This window comes from Falco punctatus, assembly GCF_963210335.1.
Source record: "Falco punctatus genome assembly, chromosome: 11".
In the NCBI taxonomy this organism is placed as follows: Eukaryota; Metazoa; Chordata; class Aves; order Falconiformes; family Falconidae; genus Falco; species Falco punctatus.
In genome coordinates this window covers 30280076-30299779 of record NC_137591.1, presented here as the reverse complement: position 1 = coordinate 30299779, position 19704 = coordinate 30280076, and the positions used below count along the sequence as shown (strand labels likewise).

General features: G+C 41.6%; 1 protein-coding gene across 7 annotated transcripts in view; it reads left to right on the top strand.

Moving 5' to 3' along the window:
* Window positions 1–13801, top strand: part of RABGAP1L (RAB GTPase activating protein 1 like) — a 254528-nt gene extending 240727 nt beyond the window's left edge. For 5 of the 7 annotated variants that reach the window (XM_080407559.1, XM_080407558.1, XM_080407560.1 and 2 more), the window contains 6 exons: window positions 5725–5835; window positions 8261–8365; window positions 9586–9669; window positions 10173–10244; window positions 11606–11803; window positions 12173–13801. In XM_080407559.1, coding sequence (XP_080263685.1) covers window positions 5725–5835; window positions 8261–8365; window positions 9586–9669; window positions 10173–10244; window positions 11606–11803; window positions 12173–12328 — 726 coding nt within the window. In that variant the 3' untranslated portion in view covers window positions 12329–13801. The other 2 variants (XM_080407565.1, XM_080407561.1) reach the window with 2 other exon arrangements.
* Window positions 13802–19704: the final 5903 nt, after the last annotated feature.

The window sequence follows — 19704 nt, the reverse complement described above, 5'->3', positions numbered from 1 at the left end:
TTTTTTTATGAAGGGGGAGTGAGTCTCATCCTCTTAGCGATGCTGTGATTAGAGAGAGTGCCCACAAATCCTTCAGCTGATGAGTATCATGGAGAATTGCTCTCTGTTCCTTTTCTTGCTTTTTCGATTTTATTAATGTGTCAAGCTGAGGCTGGTAGGAATCGACATTTTCAAGAGTTTCCAAAGGGCAGCAAGAAACGCAGGCTGTGTGGGTCCTTGCAGGCAGAAAGTGGAGAGCCAACTTTGCTTGCCCCTCAAACAATCACTCCGCAGCCCCTGTGTTTAGAAGCGCCTTTCATTTTGGCAGCCGCAGAGCTAGACTTTGCCCAGCCAGCCTTGGCTTGGGAAAAGACCCGAGTCTGCACTGCCGAGGAGCCAGCGTTGCCTCTGAGCGCGGCGCTGCTGTCCGCTCCCTCTGCCCCATGCGCTCTGTGTGGGCTGTGCCCTCGGGACCTTCATCAGTGTCATTTCTACAGTTTCTCTTCCCAAAACAAAACGAGTTCTTGGTTTACCGCCCAGGGTGGGGATGGTTCTTGGATGGGATCACTGGAGTGGAGATCCCTGCAGAAATATTCCTTTTATAGGTCAAGAAGGAAATGGACTTTCAGCCCGTTGGTAGTTTTTAGTTGTAGTTGTTAGAGGTTTTGTTGTTTGCAGCATGTTTCGGTTTTTATTGCCAATAGCCGTTTGTCAGGACCATAGAGACGCACTTCGGAGTTGCAGTGATGAAGGATGTCTTGAGTAAGACACCTCGGTGTGACCTGCCCTCGGTGGAAATGGCTCGATGGACTGTTGAGAGAGTAGGAGATGTGCCGCGCACAGCGCCAGGGCTGAGCAGCCGCTGCAGTGGCGGTGGGGCTGCTGCTGCGTTGCTGCCTCCTCCTCCCGGTCCATCCCCACTGCGCTGCGAGTGCTGCGGGGGGAACGTGCGGGAGCCACTGCAGCTCTCGCGTGTGGGACTGTCACCTGGGCGTCCCAGGGAGACCAGGACTGAACCAGAGCAGTGTGAGGGCACACTGCGTGGCTTCCCCTCCTCCGCAGCACTCGGGTCCTAGAGGTGCTTCTGAGCATGCGAAGGGTGTTCCTGAGCAGCCTCCTACAAAACGCCAGGACAGAGATGCTTCCTGGTTGAGGGCAGCTGGGGATATCCCGGCAGGATGCTCCTCCTGACCCCTGACCCCAGACTCCCACGGGCTCCAGAAACGGGCTGGGTTTGCAAAACCTTGCCCTGCCATTAACCGGTCACGTTCTCTTGACAGGTTAAATTCATGTGCTGCCACGAGCTGCGTTACGTGCCACAGGAGTTCCTGCCTGGCTCGTATTTTACATGTTGATTGTGGTTTGACTTACCAAAGGAACAGCATTAAAGAGTGCCATTGGTTTTGGTGTTTGTTTCTTTCTGTATTTACAGGTATTACTTAGGAAAAGCGTGGGGGTTTTATGGACACTTTTTCATTTTGTTTTCCATTGCTTATAACCAATACCACATTTTTGTCAGATTTTTAAAAGTTGCAAAAGTAAATGTGTTCTGAATTGCTGTTTGTCACCAAATTTCATGACTTTTGGTTAAAATAAATTACAAATTCCCTCTAGAAGCCAGGAAGAAAATTGAGTTGCACATACAGAAAAAATAGCAATATAGTTTGATATTTTTCTATATATTATGGGAGTTTTTTCTGTGGGTGAGAACAACTCATGTAACAGGGTTTTGGTTTCCTTGATGAGAAATTGCCAGAGTTGGGCTTGGGACTTCTTAATTTATAATAAAGGGCATGTAAGCATGCAGAGAAGGGCTGCAGTTTTGCAAGCAGACCCTGCTTGTGCACACAGGTCTGTTCTGAGAGTAGAAACACCCTTTCCTCTGTGGACCTTGTGCAGTGGAGAAGTTATCTGCCTGAATAAATGTGTGATTTGGACATAATGGCCTTTCATGTGTTTGAAGTGGAAGCAAAAATTAATAAGCTGGTCATTTTTATTCAGAGTCATGGGTAACTGAATGGTAACCGTCATGAGGAAAAACATAAGATGAATCTTTATGTGGATGATTGTTTGTGTTTTTTCTAAAAAACAAAGTGTGCTGGGGCACTTTGGAGAATGCTTCTTCAGAGTCAACAAACAAAAGAGAAACCACCTCCAGGAGCTTCTGTCTTGCTTCCCATGAGAGGTTTTCCTGGATAGTTTGCTGTAAAAGCCTTTTGGGTTTCTAGATGGAGGAGGTTCACGAGGTTGTCCTATAGAGCTCCTTTCCAAAAGCTCTTTCCAATGGGCTTAAAAATTTGACTTCAGTTTGCTCACACCAGAGAAGTGAATTTTAATCAGTGTTTTCATTCCACCGCTGAGGATCTGTTCCTGCCCAAAGATCTGGGGTTTGGGTGTTTGCTCATCAGAAAATGTGACACTGAATTGCTTAACAAGGTTTGTGACTCGTTACACCCAGCTGGAGTAGCAGCACAGAGAGGATGCATCATCGCCACTAATCTTGTCAGGAGTTGGTCCTTGGTGCTGGCTGGAGGGAAGCAGCGGGTGGAGTTCAGCCTTTCAGTCTTCCTGAACTGAGGCTTGCCTGCTGCTTTCAAATTTACTTTTTTCCGTCCAGTGTGTGATGGAAGCTGAAGTATATATCCTCTTTAAAACTCAGAACCAAAAACACACTGAAGAATCAGCGACTTTTTTTTTTTTTTTTGGCTGTCTTTGTTGGTATTAAATATTATTTTATATCCTGTTTTCATTGTCTTTACACCAATGGTTGAAAGCAGTGTTTGGTCTGTGACTTTATAGGAGGTAAGTTTATTTGTGTTTGTATGTATCAGCGGTGTTTGTCCCTTGTGGAAATGCGGTATCCTCCTTTTAAAAGCTAACCAGAGTTCACCAGCTGCCTTTTGTAACTGGGAGGCAGGCATTTGGGAAAGAGGAATCTCTTATTTTACTGATTGTAGAAACTGCGCGATGCCGAAGAGAAGGAAATTGTTGTCATAGTCAGTAAATTGTTAGTGGTGTGTAGAGGAAAGGCAGGAAGCTGTCTGTTTACACCAAGGACAACCAGCAGGTCTGACTGGTTGGCTTATGCCAGGTTACAAAATGCTGTCTGTGATGTGAGTCCTGCTGTAACGAGCCAGCTCCATCTGCTGAACTTCATGCCCTTGCAAACGGTATTTTATAAAACCCCGCAAATACTTCAGAGCCATTGAAAACAGGTCGCTACACATGAAAAGCACTATTTGCTATTTTTGTCTTTACTGTGTACCGTTAGGTTTTATTTAGACTTAAGCAGATTAAGAGTTTCCTCCTGAGGAAGGAGGCAATGTTTCACGGCTAGATCTGGGGGGAGGAGCTGGAAAAGACAAACCATCTGATCGCACATACTGCCCTGTGTGGAGGAAGAGTAAAGGTGCCCCTGTAAGAGACTTTCAGCTGGAAATTAAAAGTATGGTGAATGAGATAAAAACATCTCTTAGCTATTGACTGGATGCCCAAGGTAAGAGATCTTTACTTTCTAACAACGTGCCATGTACATTCTAGTTTAAGAGGAGGATAACGCATTTCCAGCCACGTAGCTTGCTTACCCACTTGTCTGCGAATGCAAAGCAGGAACTTCGAACTTCACGTTGTGCAGCTTGCTTTGCGGACACCGAAGCTTTTGGCAAAAGCATAGCAAAAATGTTAAAGCAAAATTCTTTCTGGGTTATTTTGTGGGAAGTCTTAAGAATTTGCTGATTTCTCCCTCCAAGCAACATCCCCATGAAAAGGGATATTAATGCTGCAGCTGATCTTGTCCCGGTTTTTAGGTGAACTCAATTCACTTTCTGACAGCTGCTCACGGGCAGATCTGTGTCTATAAAAATCAACATTTCCAAGATCGCCTGAACAAAATACAGAAGTAGAGGCACATTAGAGCATTTTTAATTACTATTGTTATTAAAGACTGCAGTTTGATTTTACACTTTGTATTATCCCTACAGAAGAATTTTACTTTTAAAAATTCCTTGTCCCAAACAGAATACAGTGCAATTAAAATAAAAAAAAGATCCCCAAAGTTACGCATCTCTTAGCAGTGGTTATTTTAACTGTGTTAAAACAGAAGTATTTTACTTACAGTTTTGGTAACAAAACAAGTTATTTAAAATACAGTCTTTTGGAAAGGAAACAAACTTACTTTCCTGTACAGGGCAGTGCACAGTCTAGTTGCACAATAGGGTCACATTAAGGAGAGTGTATTTGTAGAGGTTCTGGTTCCTGCCACAGAGGAAGCTCCACACAGAAGAGACCTTTTTTAGCATCCTCTTAGAGCGGTAGTTGGCCTTTTTTGTTTAAGCAAAGCATGCGAAATCTTCTTGCAACTGAAATGAAAATTGCAGTTTCATGGTGGTGAGTTTGGAAAGATCTCTGAGTGTAGCTGGCGAGCAGGAGGAAGTGAAGGCAGGTGAATAATGTGCTTATGCAAAGAAATCACGTTTTGTAGGAAGGCATTTGCTGAACAACTCTTGGAGATTTTTCTGCTGTCTTAAGCACTGACATATGTTCACTTTTTCTGTTTTGTCTTGGAGAACATAACTTACCTTTCAAGTGAGCACAGGTCCATTTTGAAATGTCAGCATGTAGGTTATTGTTCCTCCACCTACGCGTTTCCATTTTTCCTTCAGTTTCCATAGTGCACAGATTCCCTTTGCAGTCTCTTTTGGTATGAAAGAGACACAGTCAGTGTGCGAGTGAAGGCCAGCACGTTGTTTACTCTCTTAAAATCCGTTGGAGGAGGGCACCTCTATCTGTCCCACTTGGCTGTGTTCTGAAGATGTGTGTTTGATGTGGACTCCTGGAAGTCCACTGACCCACAGCCATCTTTTGAATGTGATTCTGTTTCTCAGCCCTAGAAGAATAGTCACTGAAACCGATTTTGAAAAAACACGAATTACTACTGTACATTCTTCTCGGGTGTACTCCCCTTCTCTAGTTAGTGCTCTCCGTAGTCATTTCTGCCGGTGCGGAGTGGGTAAGGCAGGGCAGCGCACCGAGGACCAGGGCCTGCAGTCTCGAAGTTGTGCATTTCACGTTGCGGCACGCCGCCTGCCAAGCGGGTTCTGGGCCTGTGCTTGGGGTGTGAGGTCCCCTCTCCACCTGGCACTTTTTCTCAGCAGTTATCCTGGAAAACACACGCTGTTGTCACTGGCACAAGTTACGCAGAAAGCGCACAAATGGCGATAAGGATTATATGAGCTAAATGCTGGTCTTTAGCGGTCCCACAGAAGATGGGAAGTTGGCACTACGTCATTTACAAAATGGACTGTTTTTATGGATTCCTGCAGACAAAATTATGTAAAATGGAGCAGGACAGCTTTCTGCTTTCAATTGGAAACATTATTTATTATGAGTATCTTTTAATTGGTCCCTGTTCACTGCTTCTGGGTTAGATTTTATCTGCCTGATTTCTTTTGATGATGGGCAAGCAGAAACTAAGTGCTTTTGTGGAGAGGACTGTGTTTACATTGGACAGAGAAACCCTACAATCAGTGTGTCACTAATGCGACACAAACATAACCATTGGGATGTAAGTGGAATAGCTGCATTTGCACTGCTGGCTTAATTCACTGTTGTTTCCCAGAGCAGCAGTCCTGTCTTAATGTGCACTCCTGCCTTCTCGGTGTTTTACACACACAATATACTCGCTTATTGCTCTTTAATATTGATAAGGATTAACTTCTTTTTCTGGTTCTTCCTTTCTTCCTGCAGAGGGAAAACCGCAGACTCCAAGAAGCAAGCATGCGGCTGGAGCAGGAGAACGATGACCTTGCCCATGAGCTTGTAACAAGCAAAATTGCCTTACGGAATGACCTGGACCAGGTAATGCTAACACAGACGGGACCCAGCTCAGGCTTGGCAACACCGATTTTAGGAGCCCTGCTCTGTGCTCAAGTGAAAGCATGAACACAACATGAAAAGTATAATTATATGTGCCATTATTTTCTTGACAACCTCACTGCTGGTTGCAGGCAGAAGGCTGGATTTCCACATGCGTGCAACTGTAGGCATTCACAGCGGTGTCTTGCCAACGCTGACCGCGCCTTCTCTCTTATGGATTGTTTTAGAAAATGTAAGCCATAACCTTTAGGTAGATACCAAAGTACAAACATTTACTTGAAAAAAGCACCACATACTCCTCAAAAGGCTAATTTCAAGGGAAGTTGTCTTGCAGAACGTCTTGCCACCTTACGTGGATCTGTTTTTCACAGCAGTTTTAGTGCAGCCAGCAAAATTCAGGTGACATGGCACCAAAAAATTAGAAGGGCTCCTGGGTGTTTGTTGATAACTGCTTTTGTTTCCTGTGAAGACTGGAATGTGGAGGGCAGCTGCATCCAGAGCCCTTTATCTCAGAGCTGAAGAGAACTACCCGTTCAACCCTCCTGTTTCTGGAGTGGTTTATGCAGTACTGATACGTGCTGTAAGAGCTCTTACTAAGGTACTAAATACAGGAGGGCCATACTCCACCACAGCCTGTGATTAGTCCCTTGCTCAGTGAGGGCTGTAGTGCCTTTCATAATGTAAAATCCTTTCCTGCAGGGGCCTCTCAATTTGATTTCCTGTAGTTATTTGGCTTTCTTTATCTAACCTCAAAATTGTAAACATCAATGACCGCCGTTGTGCAATTTGTATTTCTGTTTAGGCAGATCCTTGACAGGTAGGCTCTGCTGATTTGGATCCACGTGACTGTAAAAATCCAGGCTGTCTTAGTGAGCAAACGCAGGCAGAGATGCGCGTTGGGTGATGGAGTGGGCAGGCTCGTGCTGAGGCCGAAAGCAGCGCACTGAGGTGCACAGTCCTCCTGGTTATGGCTGTGCATAAAACAGCTGTATGGCCGCTGCTGCCCATGCCTGCTTTTTCTCAAGGCTGCCAAGCACACCCCTTTGCCAGTCCCATTCCTTCCTCTCCTGCATTTTAGTGGTCTTTCTGTAGATGAGAGTGGCTCCATGAAGTTTTCCCACACCCCACCTGAAAGAAAAGCTTTGTGCTCCTGCACTCCTCATCTGCAAGGACAAGTGATACTGTACACCACTGCAGGTGTTTGGAGAACCTGGAATGAACACAGAAAAGGAGGAAAGATTTGTAGTTCCTTCAAAGCATATCTTAAACAGATCTTTCATCAAAAATATCCTTGTAATCCCAGAGTTCTTCTGTTCGAAGATGCCAATCTTACCAATTTTCTGTTCTTTCGCTGCTTGTTTTCCTTTCTCCTGTACAGCCATAGACACACTAAGCAATGCAGGAATCTTCAGTCCGCCTTTCCAGTCGTGGCCCCTGGTAGAGCTTCTTCTGCTAGCCACAATCGCTGCTAACACTCTCATTAATAATTAACACTATAGCAGCTAGATCAGCTGATACCACCAGCAGTGGTGGAACACCAAACTGCAACAGAAAGACAAGTCCTGTACCGTTGCGTGTTGTTTCCAGTGCCATTTTCCCTCTTGTGTTTTCAGCAAACTAAGTATTATTCGACTGCAAGCATTGTCTGTTCTGTCACCTAGTTACTGAACAGGAGGAGCGGTGTGCTGCAGTACCTCCCAGCTGGGGAGGTCAACAGAATATATCCAGACACTGAGAAACACATTTCTCTCCCACTGATCGGTGAGGATAGTGCTCACAAAAGCAGAGCAGTCCCAGTATGTTTCACCATAAGCTTGGCCCTTCAGAGAAAGGAGAAAATTCATACTCTCCAGCACGCACACAGTATCAGCTTTCTCCAGGTAATACTTATTTGCACTGATAAACCGTTTTATCTGGGGTCCTGTTTGTCTCTCTTATACTTGCCTTTGCGTGGGCACCATGTAGGGCACAGTGCAGGCACCCAATGTTTTCTGTACTACCTGGTTTCCCCGCTTGCAGATACGAAAATCCAGTGAGTTATGTGAAGTTCCACAGGAGCTAAATCATGCTGCTCTCGCTTAGATTAATATTGTTCCCAACAAAAGTATTCTATACATCGTTGTATTCGGTTTGTATTAGGACGTAGCATCTATACTTGCTTGCCATCTGGGCGTCAGTGAACATTTGGCAAAGGGTCCTTTTGCACAGTTGTTGAAACACAGTGAAGTAACCCAGATAAACGGCTTCTTGAAGAGGGAATTCCATCTAAAACATGTTAGGTGAGCCATCAGAGGGCAGGAAAAGGCAATGCTAGAACCTGAATCTGCAGAATTTCTGAGATGTGTAGACCAACACGTTTGCTTTGGCACAGATAACATCTGATTTACAGCAGCGTTTCTAATTCTAGGCTGAAGACAAAGCAGATGTCTTGAACAAGGAACTTCTCTTGACCAAACAGAAGCTAGTGGAGACTGAGGAAGAGAAACGGAAGCAGGAAGAGGAAACTGCTCAGGTAAGGCATTCTCCAACTTTAGCAACATTTAGCAAGGAAATGTACACAAAAGGATATGCAGAAGAGCATGAGTATGTTGCAGTTGCAGCAAGGATTTTGACTTCAAAATGCAGTTGCAATTACAAATTTACAGTGCTGGGGTAAATTTTTTTTTAAGTATGTTTTTCAGTGTTTTCCTTTACTTGAGCTCTGAATGTTCAGTTTTCTACACCTTATCCTCTTCCCAGTATTGTAATATTAATTTTCACTGGTGGTGAGCAATCACAACTAAGGAGACGTGATCAGACCTCTTTCAATTATCTAAACAAGGAGCTGGAGGAATTGTCTTAATAAGAGGCCATTCTGGATTCAGCTGCTGGTTCACTGCAGTCAAGCTGTGAGCGTTCCTGCCTGAAGCTAGGACCAACAGCAGCACAGGGCTGAGGGTTGGGAGGATTGTGCTGACTAGACCTGGCCTCCTGCTTGTTTGCAAAATGTTCGGTCTTAGTTTGTTAATCGTATGTATCTGACATGCTGAATACTGGCACACGTGAAGGTATGTTTCAAAAGTGATACCCCAGGTTTTATTTTTGCTATTTGACAGCAGTGACTACAACAATCAAACGGTAATTGTGTGTGTCTAAAATGGAGGAGGGCAAGTTCTCTATTGGGTGTAAACAAGCAATGGAGGCGTTTTTCCTAGTGAAAGGGCTCTCAAAACTTAGTGGTTCTGAACGGTGGAGGAATGAGTTAGCTGTATTTTAACGCAGCACCACAGACCAAAACAGATATTATTATTTTTCTTCTGTTAGGGAGATGAAAATGATAGTGCTGAGATTCTTCCATCTCCAAAAAACCAAATAATCTGCCTGCCCAAACCTGCTCTGACAGTGTGCAGAAAAACTAAACCAAAATCAGTAAAATCCACTTCACAGTAATGCGTTTGTTTTGCATTCTGTGGACCACGCTGTGCCACCATTTAATGCGGAGGAAGAGTTTTACCCTCCAGGAGAATTCTGTAAGCAGGCATACGCTGCACCGCAGCATAGACTTTTTGGCTATAACTGAATATAGTAAGTATTAGTATAGTGAATAAATCAGAAGCTTTTCTGAAGAACTGGACTTTGGGAAGAAGGCGTAGAACCGTTGCAAACACAGCAAGGCTTTGAGAGAACAATCTGGTGATGCGTTTTGAGAACTTCTTTCAGTGTACTGTGTAACTTCTCTCCCTCACTGTCTAGCTGAAGGAAGTCTTCAGGAAGCAGCTAGAGAAGGCAGAATCTGAGATCAAGAAAACCACAGCCATTATTGCAGAGTACAAACAGGTACCATTCTAGAGACACTTTCTTGTATTTCTTCTTTCAGCCTGTTCTGAGAGCTAAGTTTTCAGAGTTGCAGATGTCATCCTTTAAATAAGAGATGTTGTATTTCAGGCTTTCAGAGAGCAAGCATTGTAATTTGTCATAAATCTTTTTGTGGTTTTCCTAAGTCTCCTAATTTAGGGAATCAGGTATAACCTGTCTGTAGCTAATTTTAGTACTGTAGGGTGAATGCTTCTTTACTTTGTGACATAATGTAGTATAAACATGATAAACCAATGCATCCATAAAACATTCCGGTCTCTGTGTTCAGGTTCTGTACTGAATGCTGCCATTTTTCGGTCTCATTATCAGCAGCAGTGCATTTGTTGCTGATATGTTATGTGGGTGCATAATCCTGAGTGAGGCAGAATTTTAAGAAATGTTGGCTCTAACAAAAATTGTTAAAAAGCACAGGTTATATTCGAGTATAGTTAACGTAAGCTAAGAAACTGCTTTCTCTGCTCCAGATTTGTTCCCAGCTGAGTACCAGGCTGGAAAAACAACAAGCAGCCAGTAAAGATGAACTGGAAGTTGTGAAGGTGAGAGCGATGCCTCTACATAGGGGATGTTTCTAACGCAAGCACTGCTAAATGCCAGGGCTACAGAACAAAATGTGAGCTGAAGTTTAACGTAACAGCAGCGGTGTGCACCCAGCTACACTTGACAGTCCCACATGCATGTTTCATCAGGTGAAAACAATGAAAGGGCTCATTTCCTCTCACGGTTCCTTGCATCGCACTCAAACTGAAGTGGATATAGTACTTGGCTTTTCTTTTTCCTATTGAAATGTATACTTTTGGCAAAAAATGTAGCGAGACAGTATTTACTTGGATGTTTTAATTACATGGGGGAGGGGGAATAGCCTCTCTAGAAGAGAAAACATGTTGCTTCTCCAGTGTGCACCGTGAGGGGTCAGAATTGCCTGAATGGGACAATGTTAATATTTGGGTTTCCATAATGTAAGCAGAGTCGGCTTAATTAATTGGCACAGCTTGGGCCATCCCCAGAATTTCCATAGCAGTTCCTCTGCCTTCTCTAAATGCCCTTACCAGGAACAGCCACACTAAATGATTCCTCATCAGGCAGTAATTCCGTCCCTCAGCTTGGTCACTCCTGAGTAGGCAGAATTGTTTTCCCTCTGCTGTATCTTCTAGTTTTCTTTAGTACTCAAGCTGAACCAGATCTGTTGCTTTTTAGTGACTTTTTAATGTCATTGATTAAAAAAATAATTTTAGGATTGATATTTCTGTAATCTGCTGAAGTAGCTCAATACCCCGTCTTAGTTTGTGCGAGCCAGGCCAGCTGTGTTATATTTTCAGCTGTAAGTAACTGGTTCACCTCTCCAGGCAGCATGAGAACCTTAGCGCCGTGTGTCGGGCACTGTGGCCAAAAAGGGCCATCCTGTACGATGCTGAGCAGGCACCAACAGGACAGTATCAGCCCTTGCAGTGAGCACAGGCTGCTTCCTTGCTTCTGGAAATACGGAAAAGCTACCTGGCATTCTTTAAAATATCACAATCTCTATTAATTTGGTCAAGTGCTTTTATGGAAGATGAAAAGTCTCTGCAGTATAATTCACTCTTCTGAATTGTGCTGGCATAAACACTGTAAAATATTACAACACTTTGGTAGCAAGAGGGCTTGATTCTAATCTAGGAGCAAAGTCTCTGTGTTTAGACAGAGCACGCTAAGTAGATTTTAAGAATTTTTATATTGGTTAATATACCCTGGAAATTGTTCATGAAATTCTCAAATTCTTTTCGTGCCCCATATGAAAATTGCAGTGCTAGATAGTTCAAGATTACTGACTTGAAAGGCAGTCTAACATAACAATGGCTCTTCCAGGAAGTATAGCGACTCCTGTGACGTGGATTAAAAATGAGCTTTCTGGGTATTTCAGGGTAAAGTGATGGCCTGCAAACACTGCAGTGAGATTTTCAGTAAGGAGGGGGCACTGAAGCTGCCTGCTGTAAGCATGGAGAACAAAGGCATAGAAATAGATGATGAAAAGGATGCGCTGAAGAAGCAGCTGAGAGAGATGGAGCTGGAACTTGCACAGACCAAACTGCAGCTTGTGGAAGCCAAGTGCAAAATTCAGGTATGTGGAACCGAAGTACAGCAGCAGGGCAGTCTCCTTAACCTCGTGCTCAGTCCAGAAGAGTTCTGAGTCGTGCAAAAAATTGTTCAAAAAGGGAGCCATATACCTGTAACGCTGTGTATCTGTGAAGTTCCAGAACAATTTTCTCTCTTTAAAAAAGAAAAAAAAAAAAAAAGAAAGAAAGAAAAGAGACTATTATTTGTATATCTAAATATCTTCTGCTGTTTCTGCAATTTCAACCTATTTTCTCTCCCCAGTGCCTGCGAGGTCACAGGGAAAGTGCTGGATTGCAGGGACTGAGTTTGAATATGCTTTTTTGTTAGTTAATTAATTGTCATTTGATCAATTTTGACTATTCTGCTTTCTTAGGAGCTGGAGCACCAGAGAGGAGCCCTTATGAATGAAATCCAAGCTGCCAAAAACTCTTGGTTTAGCAAAACCCTGAACTCTATCAAAACAGCCACAGGCACACAGCCACTGCAGCAGCCTCAGCCACCCCTGCCATCCAAGGAGGGCAGCACATAGTTCCAGCCAGACCCAATACAAGAGCACAAAGAACAACACAACTGAAACCCTGGAGGATTCTTCCAGTGGTCTCTCCTCTTGGGGAAAGGACAAAAGGCAGGAGTGCAGGCTTGAAGTGAAATTCTTCGGTGTTTTTCATTCATTCTGATGTGACCCTTTGCAAAAGGGAAAAAAAATAATTCTTGTTTTATGTTGAATTCTTACTTCCCAAACTGCCTTGCTGAAAGCCACGTTCTGATACCTTCATACTTTTACACTTTATTTTATATGACTAGATGTTAAATAAATACTTCAAAACTAGGTCTTTAATACATGACTAATTATTCAAAATTATTTTTATCTTGCATAGAAGGTTTTTCTTCTTCTGGAGGAAGAGAGAGAATGGAAAATGTAAAGTACTGAAGCATAATCTGTTCATAGAAAGCACAGTGTAATAAGTACTAGTGTGTGTGCGGGTGTCTAGGATAACTTACGCCCTGGGACCATCTCAGAAGTTTATCGCAGTGACTGCGTCCTGCAGAGAAGCACTTTTTGTAAAGCTTAGGCCATAGCAAAGATAGTCTTGTGCTCTCTTGGCACAATTGTTTATGAGCTTCCCTGATAATTTCTTAGTTTTGATTGTTTTTTCTTCAGAAATGCAAGTAGTGCAGTTCTTTGTAGCACTGTTGTTTAAAGGCTATTTCCAGCTGAACTGGAATTTAACATGCAGTTATCTAGTTCCCTTTTTTATTTAGTGTTTATACAAAGAATTCCAAGAAAAAAACCCTTCCACTGGGATAAAGTGAAAACTGTTCAACATTTATTTGATGTTTTTGCTGAGAAGCAGAGTGGAGACCTTGCATAGTTTTGACCTTTTGTAAATCCTGTGCAATAAAGGGTAGGTTTTATGAGTAAAACCAATGAAAACCTTTCCCTGGGTCTATATTCAAATTCTGAATTTGACACAGAAATTGAGGTATCAAATAGAAAACTCAAAAGGCTTGTGCTGCAATGATGAATAAAACATCACAGAAGCAAGATCGGTTTGCTAGAAATATTTGGTTAGAAAATGCTGCATTGGTATTACTTATTTTTGTAAAAACAAACATTTTCAAATGGAATACAAAACCTAGACTTTCCCATGGGGTAGACTTCTCTGATGATTCCCAAACCTGTCTGGTTGTTTTATATCTCTTAAGGTAAGAAAATTCAAAAGCATTTGTTTTGACTGAACGTAAAGTGTTTATAGAAATACTTATTTCATGGAAAGTTAAACTATTGCTTGAACTGATGGAATATTTTTTTAACTATACCTGTCATGTCTAAAGATGGTCTTGCAGGTAAATGTCATTGCTGGACTAAAGGTTGTGTATTAATTGTTCCATTTACAAAATTGTTCCAGGGACATTAGTTCTGTTTTGATTTATTATTTTTTTTAATTCTAAGGAATGCCATATCTTGTCAGTTTTGTACAATAAAATTTAATGTTACCCATCTTGTGCTTTGTTGTCAAGCATAATTGTGAATTATTTTAAACAGGGTAGTACAGATTTAATGTTACCTGTGCCAAAGGAATGATTCTGAAAGGCAGTCAGCTGTTTGAAGTAGAGATCAAAATAAAATCAGTATCCTGACACAACTGTACTGCAACAAAATTCTCTCTTCTAAGATTAAGGGGTTAAAATTTTTTAATATTTTAAAATGTAGCTGCAAGAATAGTGATTATCTGGATATATTAATACAACCTGAAAAAAGGGGGGAAAAAGCAGAATTTCTTTTGCAAATATTTGTAACAAAGATCTTTTTCCCTGGTCACTTTTTTGCTAATATTTACATAAATGTTTCCATTCTCTTGACTGCCTAAACCTAGTATTAGTCATTCACTTACCAGTTCTGCTTCACACTTGAAATGAACTGCATAATAAATTCAAAGTGACATTTAAGAATAGCTGGTGGGCATCTGATTGTTCCATTTGAGTACTGTGCCAATGAGTGACACTGATGGTTTGACAAGTGTCCGAATTTCTCGTTTCATTTATCTTAAATCATAATTAGAAGTGAATTTAAAACCTTGATTGGAAAAATGCAATAATAATAATAAAAAAATGGGTAAGACTGTGATTCCCTGAGTAGCTGAGTTAACGTTAACAGCTCAGTGCTGCTCAAAGATATCACCCCTCCAACTCCCTGCTGTACAGTCGTGTCCCTTGTCCTTGTTATGGCACTTACTGGAGATGATCAAAAACAAACAAAAATATGTGGGTGGATTTCCTGCTCCCCCGGTTAGTGTTTTGCCAAGTTAATGAGTTAAATCATCTCAAAGGGTCCAGTGAGTGCAAGTGGATCTTGGCAGTGGGACTTCCCAGTTCATCAAAAAAGAACCATTAAATAAGGTCACCACATTTCATGGAACAAGCTTTGACACATCATCATCTTCCTGAGTGTAGCAGCTCTCTGGCTTTGGAAGTTGAGTTTCCATAACATGTTTGCTAACGGCTAACCATGATGGTTTCAAAACTTTCTAGTATGGAAGCTGGCTTACATCGGCAAAAAAGTTTCAGAAGTCAATGGCATAAAGGCAGTAAACAATTTTCACCCTTCATCTGTAGATCCAAGGTAGTGTTTGTAGCAGTGGCATTTCGAAGAGTAATATTTACGTGGATACTGTGTCTTCTCAAAACAACTGAAAGGATAAGAAAATAGCTCTATGGCATTATCTTAATGAAGAAACCTAGTGATATTCAGAAACAAGGAAAGGAGCAAGACTGCAGGATTAAACCAGGCAAGCTAAAGTTCTACCTGCTGACTGTACATGCTATTGGAAAACTTAGCTTCCTGTGAGAAAACAAATCTGGGTTTTAATTGGCCCTTTCATCAGCATGTGACAGAGCTACACGCACATGTATCCCAGACCAACTTGTCAGGGATAGCTGGCTCGTTCCTTTTCAGCAGGAAATATCATCAAAGTCTCACTGAAACTGTTACTTTCATGTGGTACTGGAACAGCTAACATAGCTCCCAAGTCTGGAGTGATTAATACTTTTTTCCTGAGTCAGTATTAAACTATGCGTCCACATCAAACTTTCATTAAAGGTAATTTGAAATTTATAAATATATATGTGGAACCAAAACTTATTTTTTGATTTTATTGAGAATGCACAGTTCTGAAATAAAACCTTTGCTTTGATTAGGGACAGACCTCCAAAGAGTATTTTTAGTACAACTGTTATATCTTGTTGGATTTTAATCTGTTCCTGAGATGCCCGATATTGCGGGGTGAGGTGCGTGAGGTGCTTTTTTCACTTTAAAAAGAATCTGTTTTTACTTTGACTGTAATACTTTACAGGATAAATGAAGCAAGGCTGATTTAGTTACACGGTACATCTGTGAACTAGTCTTGTATTATCTTTGTCAATCAAACTTAATAATCTAAAGTAATAGCACTTACTTCACTTAGTTAAATTCTAAATGCACCCAGAAAGAATTAAAAACAATAACATAGAAAATATCATGTGTGGTGTTAATCCAAGAAACTGCAAAATCCCCGAGGTCCCTATGCATTAATGTTCAGTAAAACCAGTCTCAGGAAAGGTAGTCAGCCATGTAATCAGTACTGCCACCTGACAAACAACATCCTTTGTCCTGCCCATTAATTAGCATATGATTTGCTACAGCTAAGTTTCATTGCTTACACAGGTAAGCATTTTTTTCCCTTGTTAGACATTTTGAAGGACTTCTCTTGGTTGGCCCTTAAAATTTCTTGTAAGGTAGATGCTTTCATCTGTGCCATTGTGTTAAAAACAAATCAAAATAAAACCAGCCATTTACAAGGGGAGAGGGAGATAAGAAAGTCAAGAACAGCAAGAATCCAGCCCCTCAACAAAGCATGAAATATCCCATTGACTTCAGAGTCACAATGTCACTCACTGACTGAATGTGGCAATTTAGGAGTAAATAAAAACCTGAATTTACTGGCACTGAAGTATCAAAACTTGAAAGCTATGTGCTTTCTCCACGGGATAAAGGTAGGGTTGTTCCCTTCCTTCTATTAACCAGTTGCAGTGAAATCCATGAAACTACTTGTACTATACCTCTTACTTTGATTCACTGTTAGACTCAGGGATAATTGGCATACTTCTGCATAATCTAATAAGCCTAAATACCTTTGGCATTGAAAAGAGAAACACTCTTATCTTACAATGCTGGTTTTCTTCCAACTGCTAGAGAGAAAACCTTAGCATGTGTTATTCTCTGAATGTGAAGATCAGGGCAGAGCTTTTTCCCTCAAGACTGAGGGACTGTTCTGGCTGACCAGCCTGCCTCTCTTGCAGCTGAGCCCTGCAGAACGGGCTGTTGTGCAAACAGCTGGCTGCGCTACACATCTAATGCTGTACATACCCCGGGTGGTGAGTACATACAGCGCCAGGCATCATGTGGTTCTTGCAAACACAAAGGCTTGAACTAAATTATTTTTCCGTTTATTATCCTAATATGCTACTCGAAGCTGTCCCATTACCTCCTTCCAGGTAATACTACTAAGGGGAGACACAATGAAGCACTCAAGTTTGGACCTTTCAAGTTTGGTTAGGTATATATCACAGCAGCCCTTAAAGCTGGGCTAATCCATAGGTGGGGTTGGGGAAATTCAAAGAATTTGCAACTGGATAAATAATACTCAGCATTGATCAAGATTCTATCTTTCCCAAGTCAGAAGTCTACATAATTTATTTTGGATCGTGACTTAACACGTACAGGTTAATCCTCCAGGAATACAGGGCTCTCTACTTCTCCTGGATTCCAACTGCTTCACTACTGAATGTATTTCATGCTATTTTTACCTAAAAAGAAAAAAAGATATGGGTAGAGAATTAGGACATTACTTCCTCTTATTTTCTTATTCAGTGGGACTTGCTTTTATTTAACCTGTAAAGGAATATATATGTATCTTTGAAAAACTATAACTTATATATAGAATAATATATAGGAAACTGAATCACAAGGGGATAAATACATCAAAGGGGTTTGGTATCATGAATTCCATTTGTGATTTGATACCACCAGAATACTGGGCTGTACTAATTTCCTTTCCATTTCCCTTATTTTTGTATTTTATATAATACATGGATGGTACTACTAATGCAAACAAGAACAGATGTTCTCAGATTTTTCTCCAAATCCCAATTCCCTGCTTCCAGTAATCCCTGGGTTTGCACCACTGCTGATACCACCTTCAAAAGCTGTGCCAGGAGCGCTCTCTCAAGCTTTGGGAACCATTGCTTTCCCACGGAAGAAGAGTCTGTGGCTTCTCTGAACTGGGAATAGATGGCACATGAATGCAGTTTTCTGCATTAGACCTTTTGGGTCTAATCGAGCATGATCCAAATCCCTCAGTGTCTGCCATCCAAGGTGGATTCACTTTAGCACAAAAAACAGAGAGTAGCCTCAAAGCTCCAGCTCCATTACAATGAAGTTTTCCAGGTTTGGAGTTGCATTTGTTTCCTGGGTGTGTCCCAAGTCCACAAATCCTAGAGTGCTAGGAAAAAAAACAGCAATGTCAGACTTCTGAGAGCAATTCAGTACTGCCAGTACTTGTATAACAAATCCACGTATTACATAAAGTACAATATGGAAATATAAGTGTAATGCTTGTTATTAAAAGTGCAATTCAATGTACATGGTCACAACAAATGTTTACTTTTTTAATTGTTACAGAATTGTTTGGATCGGTACCTTGTTATCATTGTGTGAACGATACCTTGTAAAATAAATGGAAATGCAAACAAAATGGGAATAAGGTGCTTATTTTCATAAGCCATTTACTTAAGAAACAGCTTAAATCTGTTTGCAATAATAAGCAGCTGCTGTGTCAGGCTTGCCAATACAGGTCACTCAGCTGGTTATTTTCAGGCAGCACTATTGCACTAGGACACAGTGACTTGGCAGACCAGCTGTCCAAAACGTGTGTGTGCTACATAGCTAACTCCAGCCCAGAGCTAACAGGTCACCCCGGTCCTCTGCTCCAAATGCTAATCTGAGGTTTCCAGCACTGAGAATATACTGGTAAATATGCTTTTCTTAAAGGTTGTTCATATAGAGCAATGAGGCAACAGGGGTTGTTAAGGACTTCATGCTTCCCTGGAGTACACAAGAGAAATAAGCAGGTAAGCCATGAGGCAGCGTGCCTGAAGGAAGACAGGGAGCAGAAGGAAACAGCAAGAGACTGAAAACTCATAACAGAGCAAGAATAGGACAGAGCAGAATTTACAGCAGTCAAAAGTATTCAAATGCTTTATAAAACCATTTTTCCGTGTCAGCATTTGCTCTAGGATTTTTTTTTAATTGAGATGAACAGCCATTATTCCCAGATAACTGGAAAAGCACACAGCACTTCAGCAGAAGATATGAAGGCAAAGCAGTAGAAAAGCTGAAGATTAAATTTACCAGACCTAATGATTTGTATTGATTTACCTCCACATCACTATTCAAAGACTGTTTGTCATCAGTTGCTATCTATGCCTGCAGACAGAAGCAGAAGGAATGGTGCTAGATAAAGAGACCACATCCTTTCAAAGCCCTCTCAGATGCTTCCTTCCCTTCCCCCCATCCCCCAGCTGATGGGCACTGAAGAGCACTCTGCACTGCACTTTGGCTGCTAGACTAGGCCAGCATCTTTCTGCTGAGTTTCAGTACTCCTGCTAACTCTAACCTAGCGCCTTTTCCCCCTCCTGATGCAGGAACTGTTCTGATTATCACCCCCCGCCCCCAGAGAAGGCCTGTCACTTGGGATGGAAAGAGATGCACAGAATAAACTTGGCTTTGTCAGGCTCTTGTGTCTCCAGCCAGAGGAGGATGCAGCATCCAGGCGCTACTGCAGTTGTATGCAAAGGAGAGCTGTGTGGAACTTGTTTTTACATTACAGGAGTGGCAACTCTTCCACACAGAAGCTGCCACTGAAGTGGAAGTGCCACGGGCACCAAAATGCTCCTGATTTAAGGAAACAAAATAAATGGTGGTTTTAAAAAAATCCCAGGAAAAAAAGGCAAATTACAGGGTCACTTACATATAGTATACTTGCATTTATATTGTACATATATATGTGCATTTATATAGCAGTGAAAGCATTTTCTTCTTTAGCCAGAAATTAAAACTATAAAGCAATACCAATTTAAATTCTAAAACTGTGAGTGCTTCCTAATATAAGACTGCAACTGGGAGTGAAGAAACGTAAAGATTAGTAGCTAAGAAAAAAACCAGTTTTTTCTTGTCTCAGTGGTTGTTCACCAAAAAGATCATAAGGAAGCAATTCCTGAATAAGCGACTGCCCGTAACCTATTAAATAACCATCACACTGAAGGACATTCCAGTTGACCATATTGTATTTTGCAGATAAAAATCAA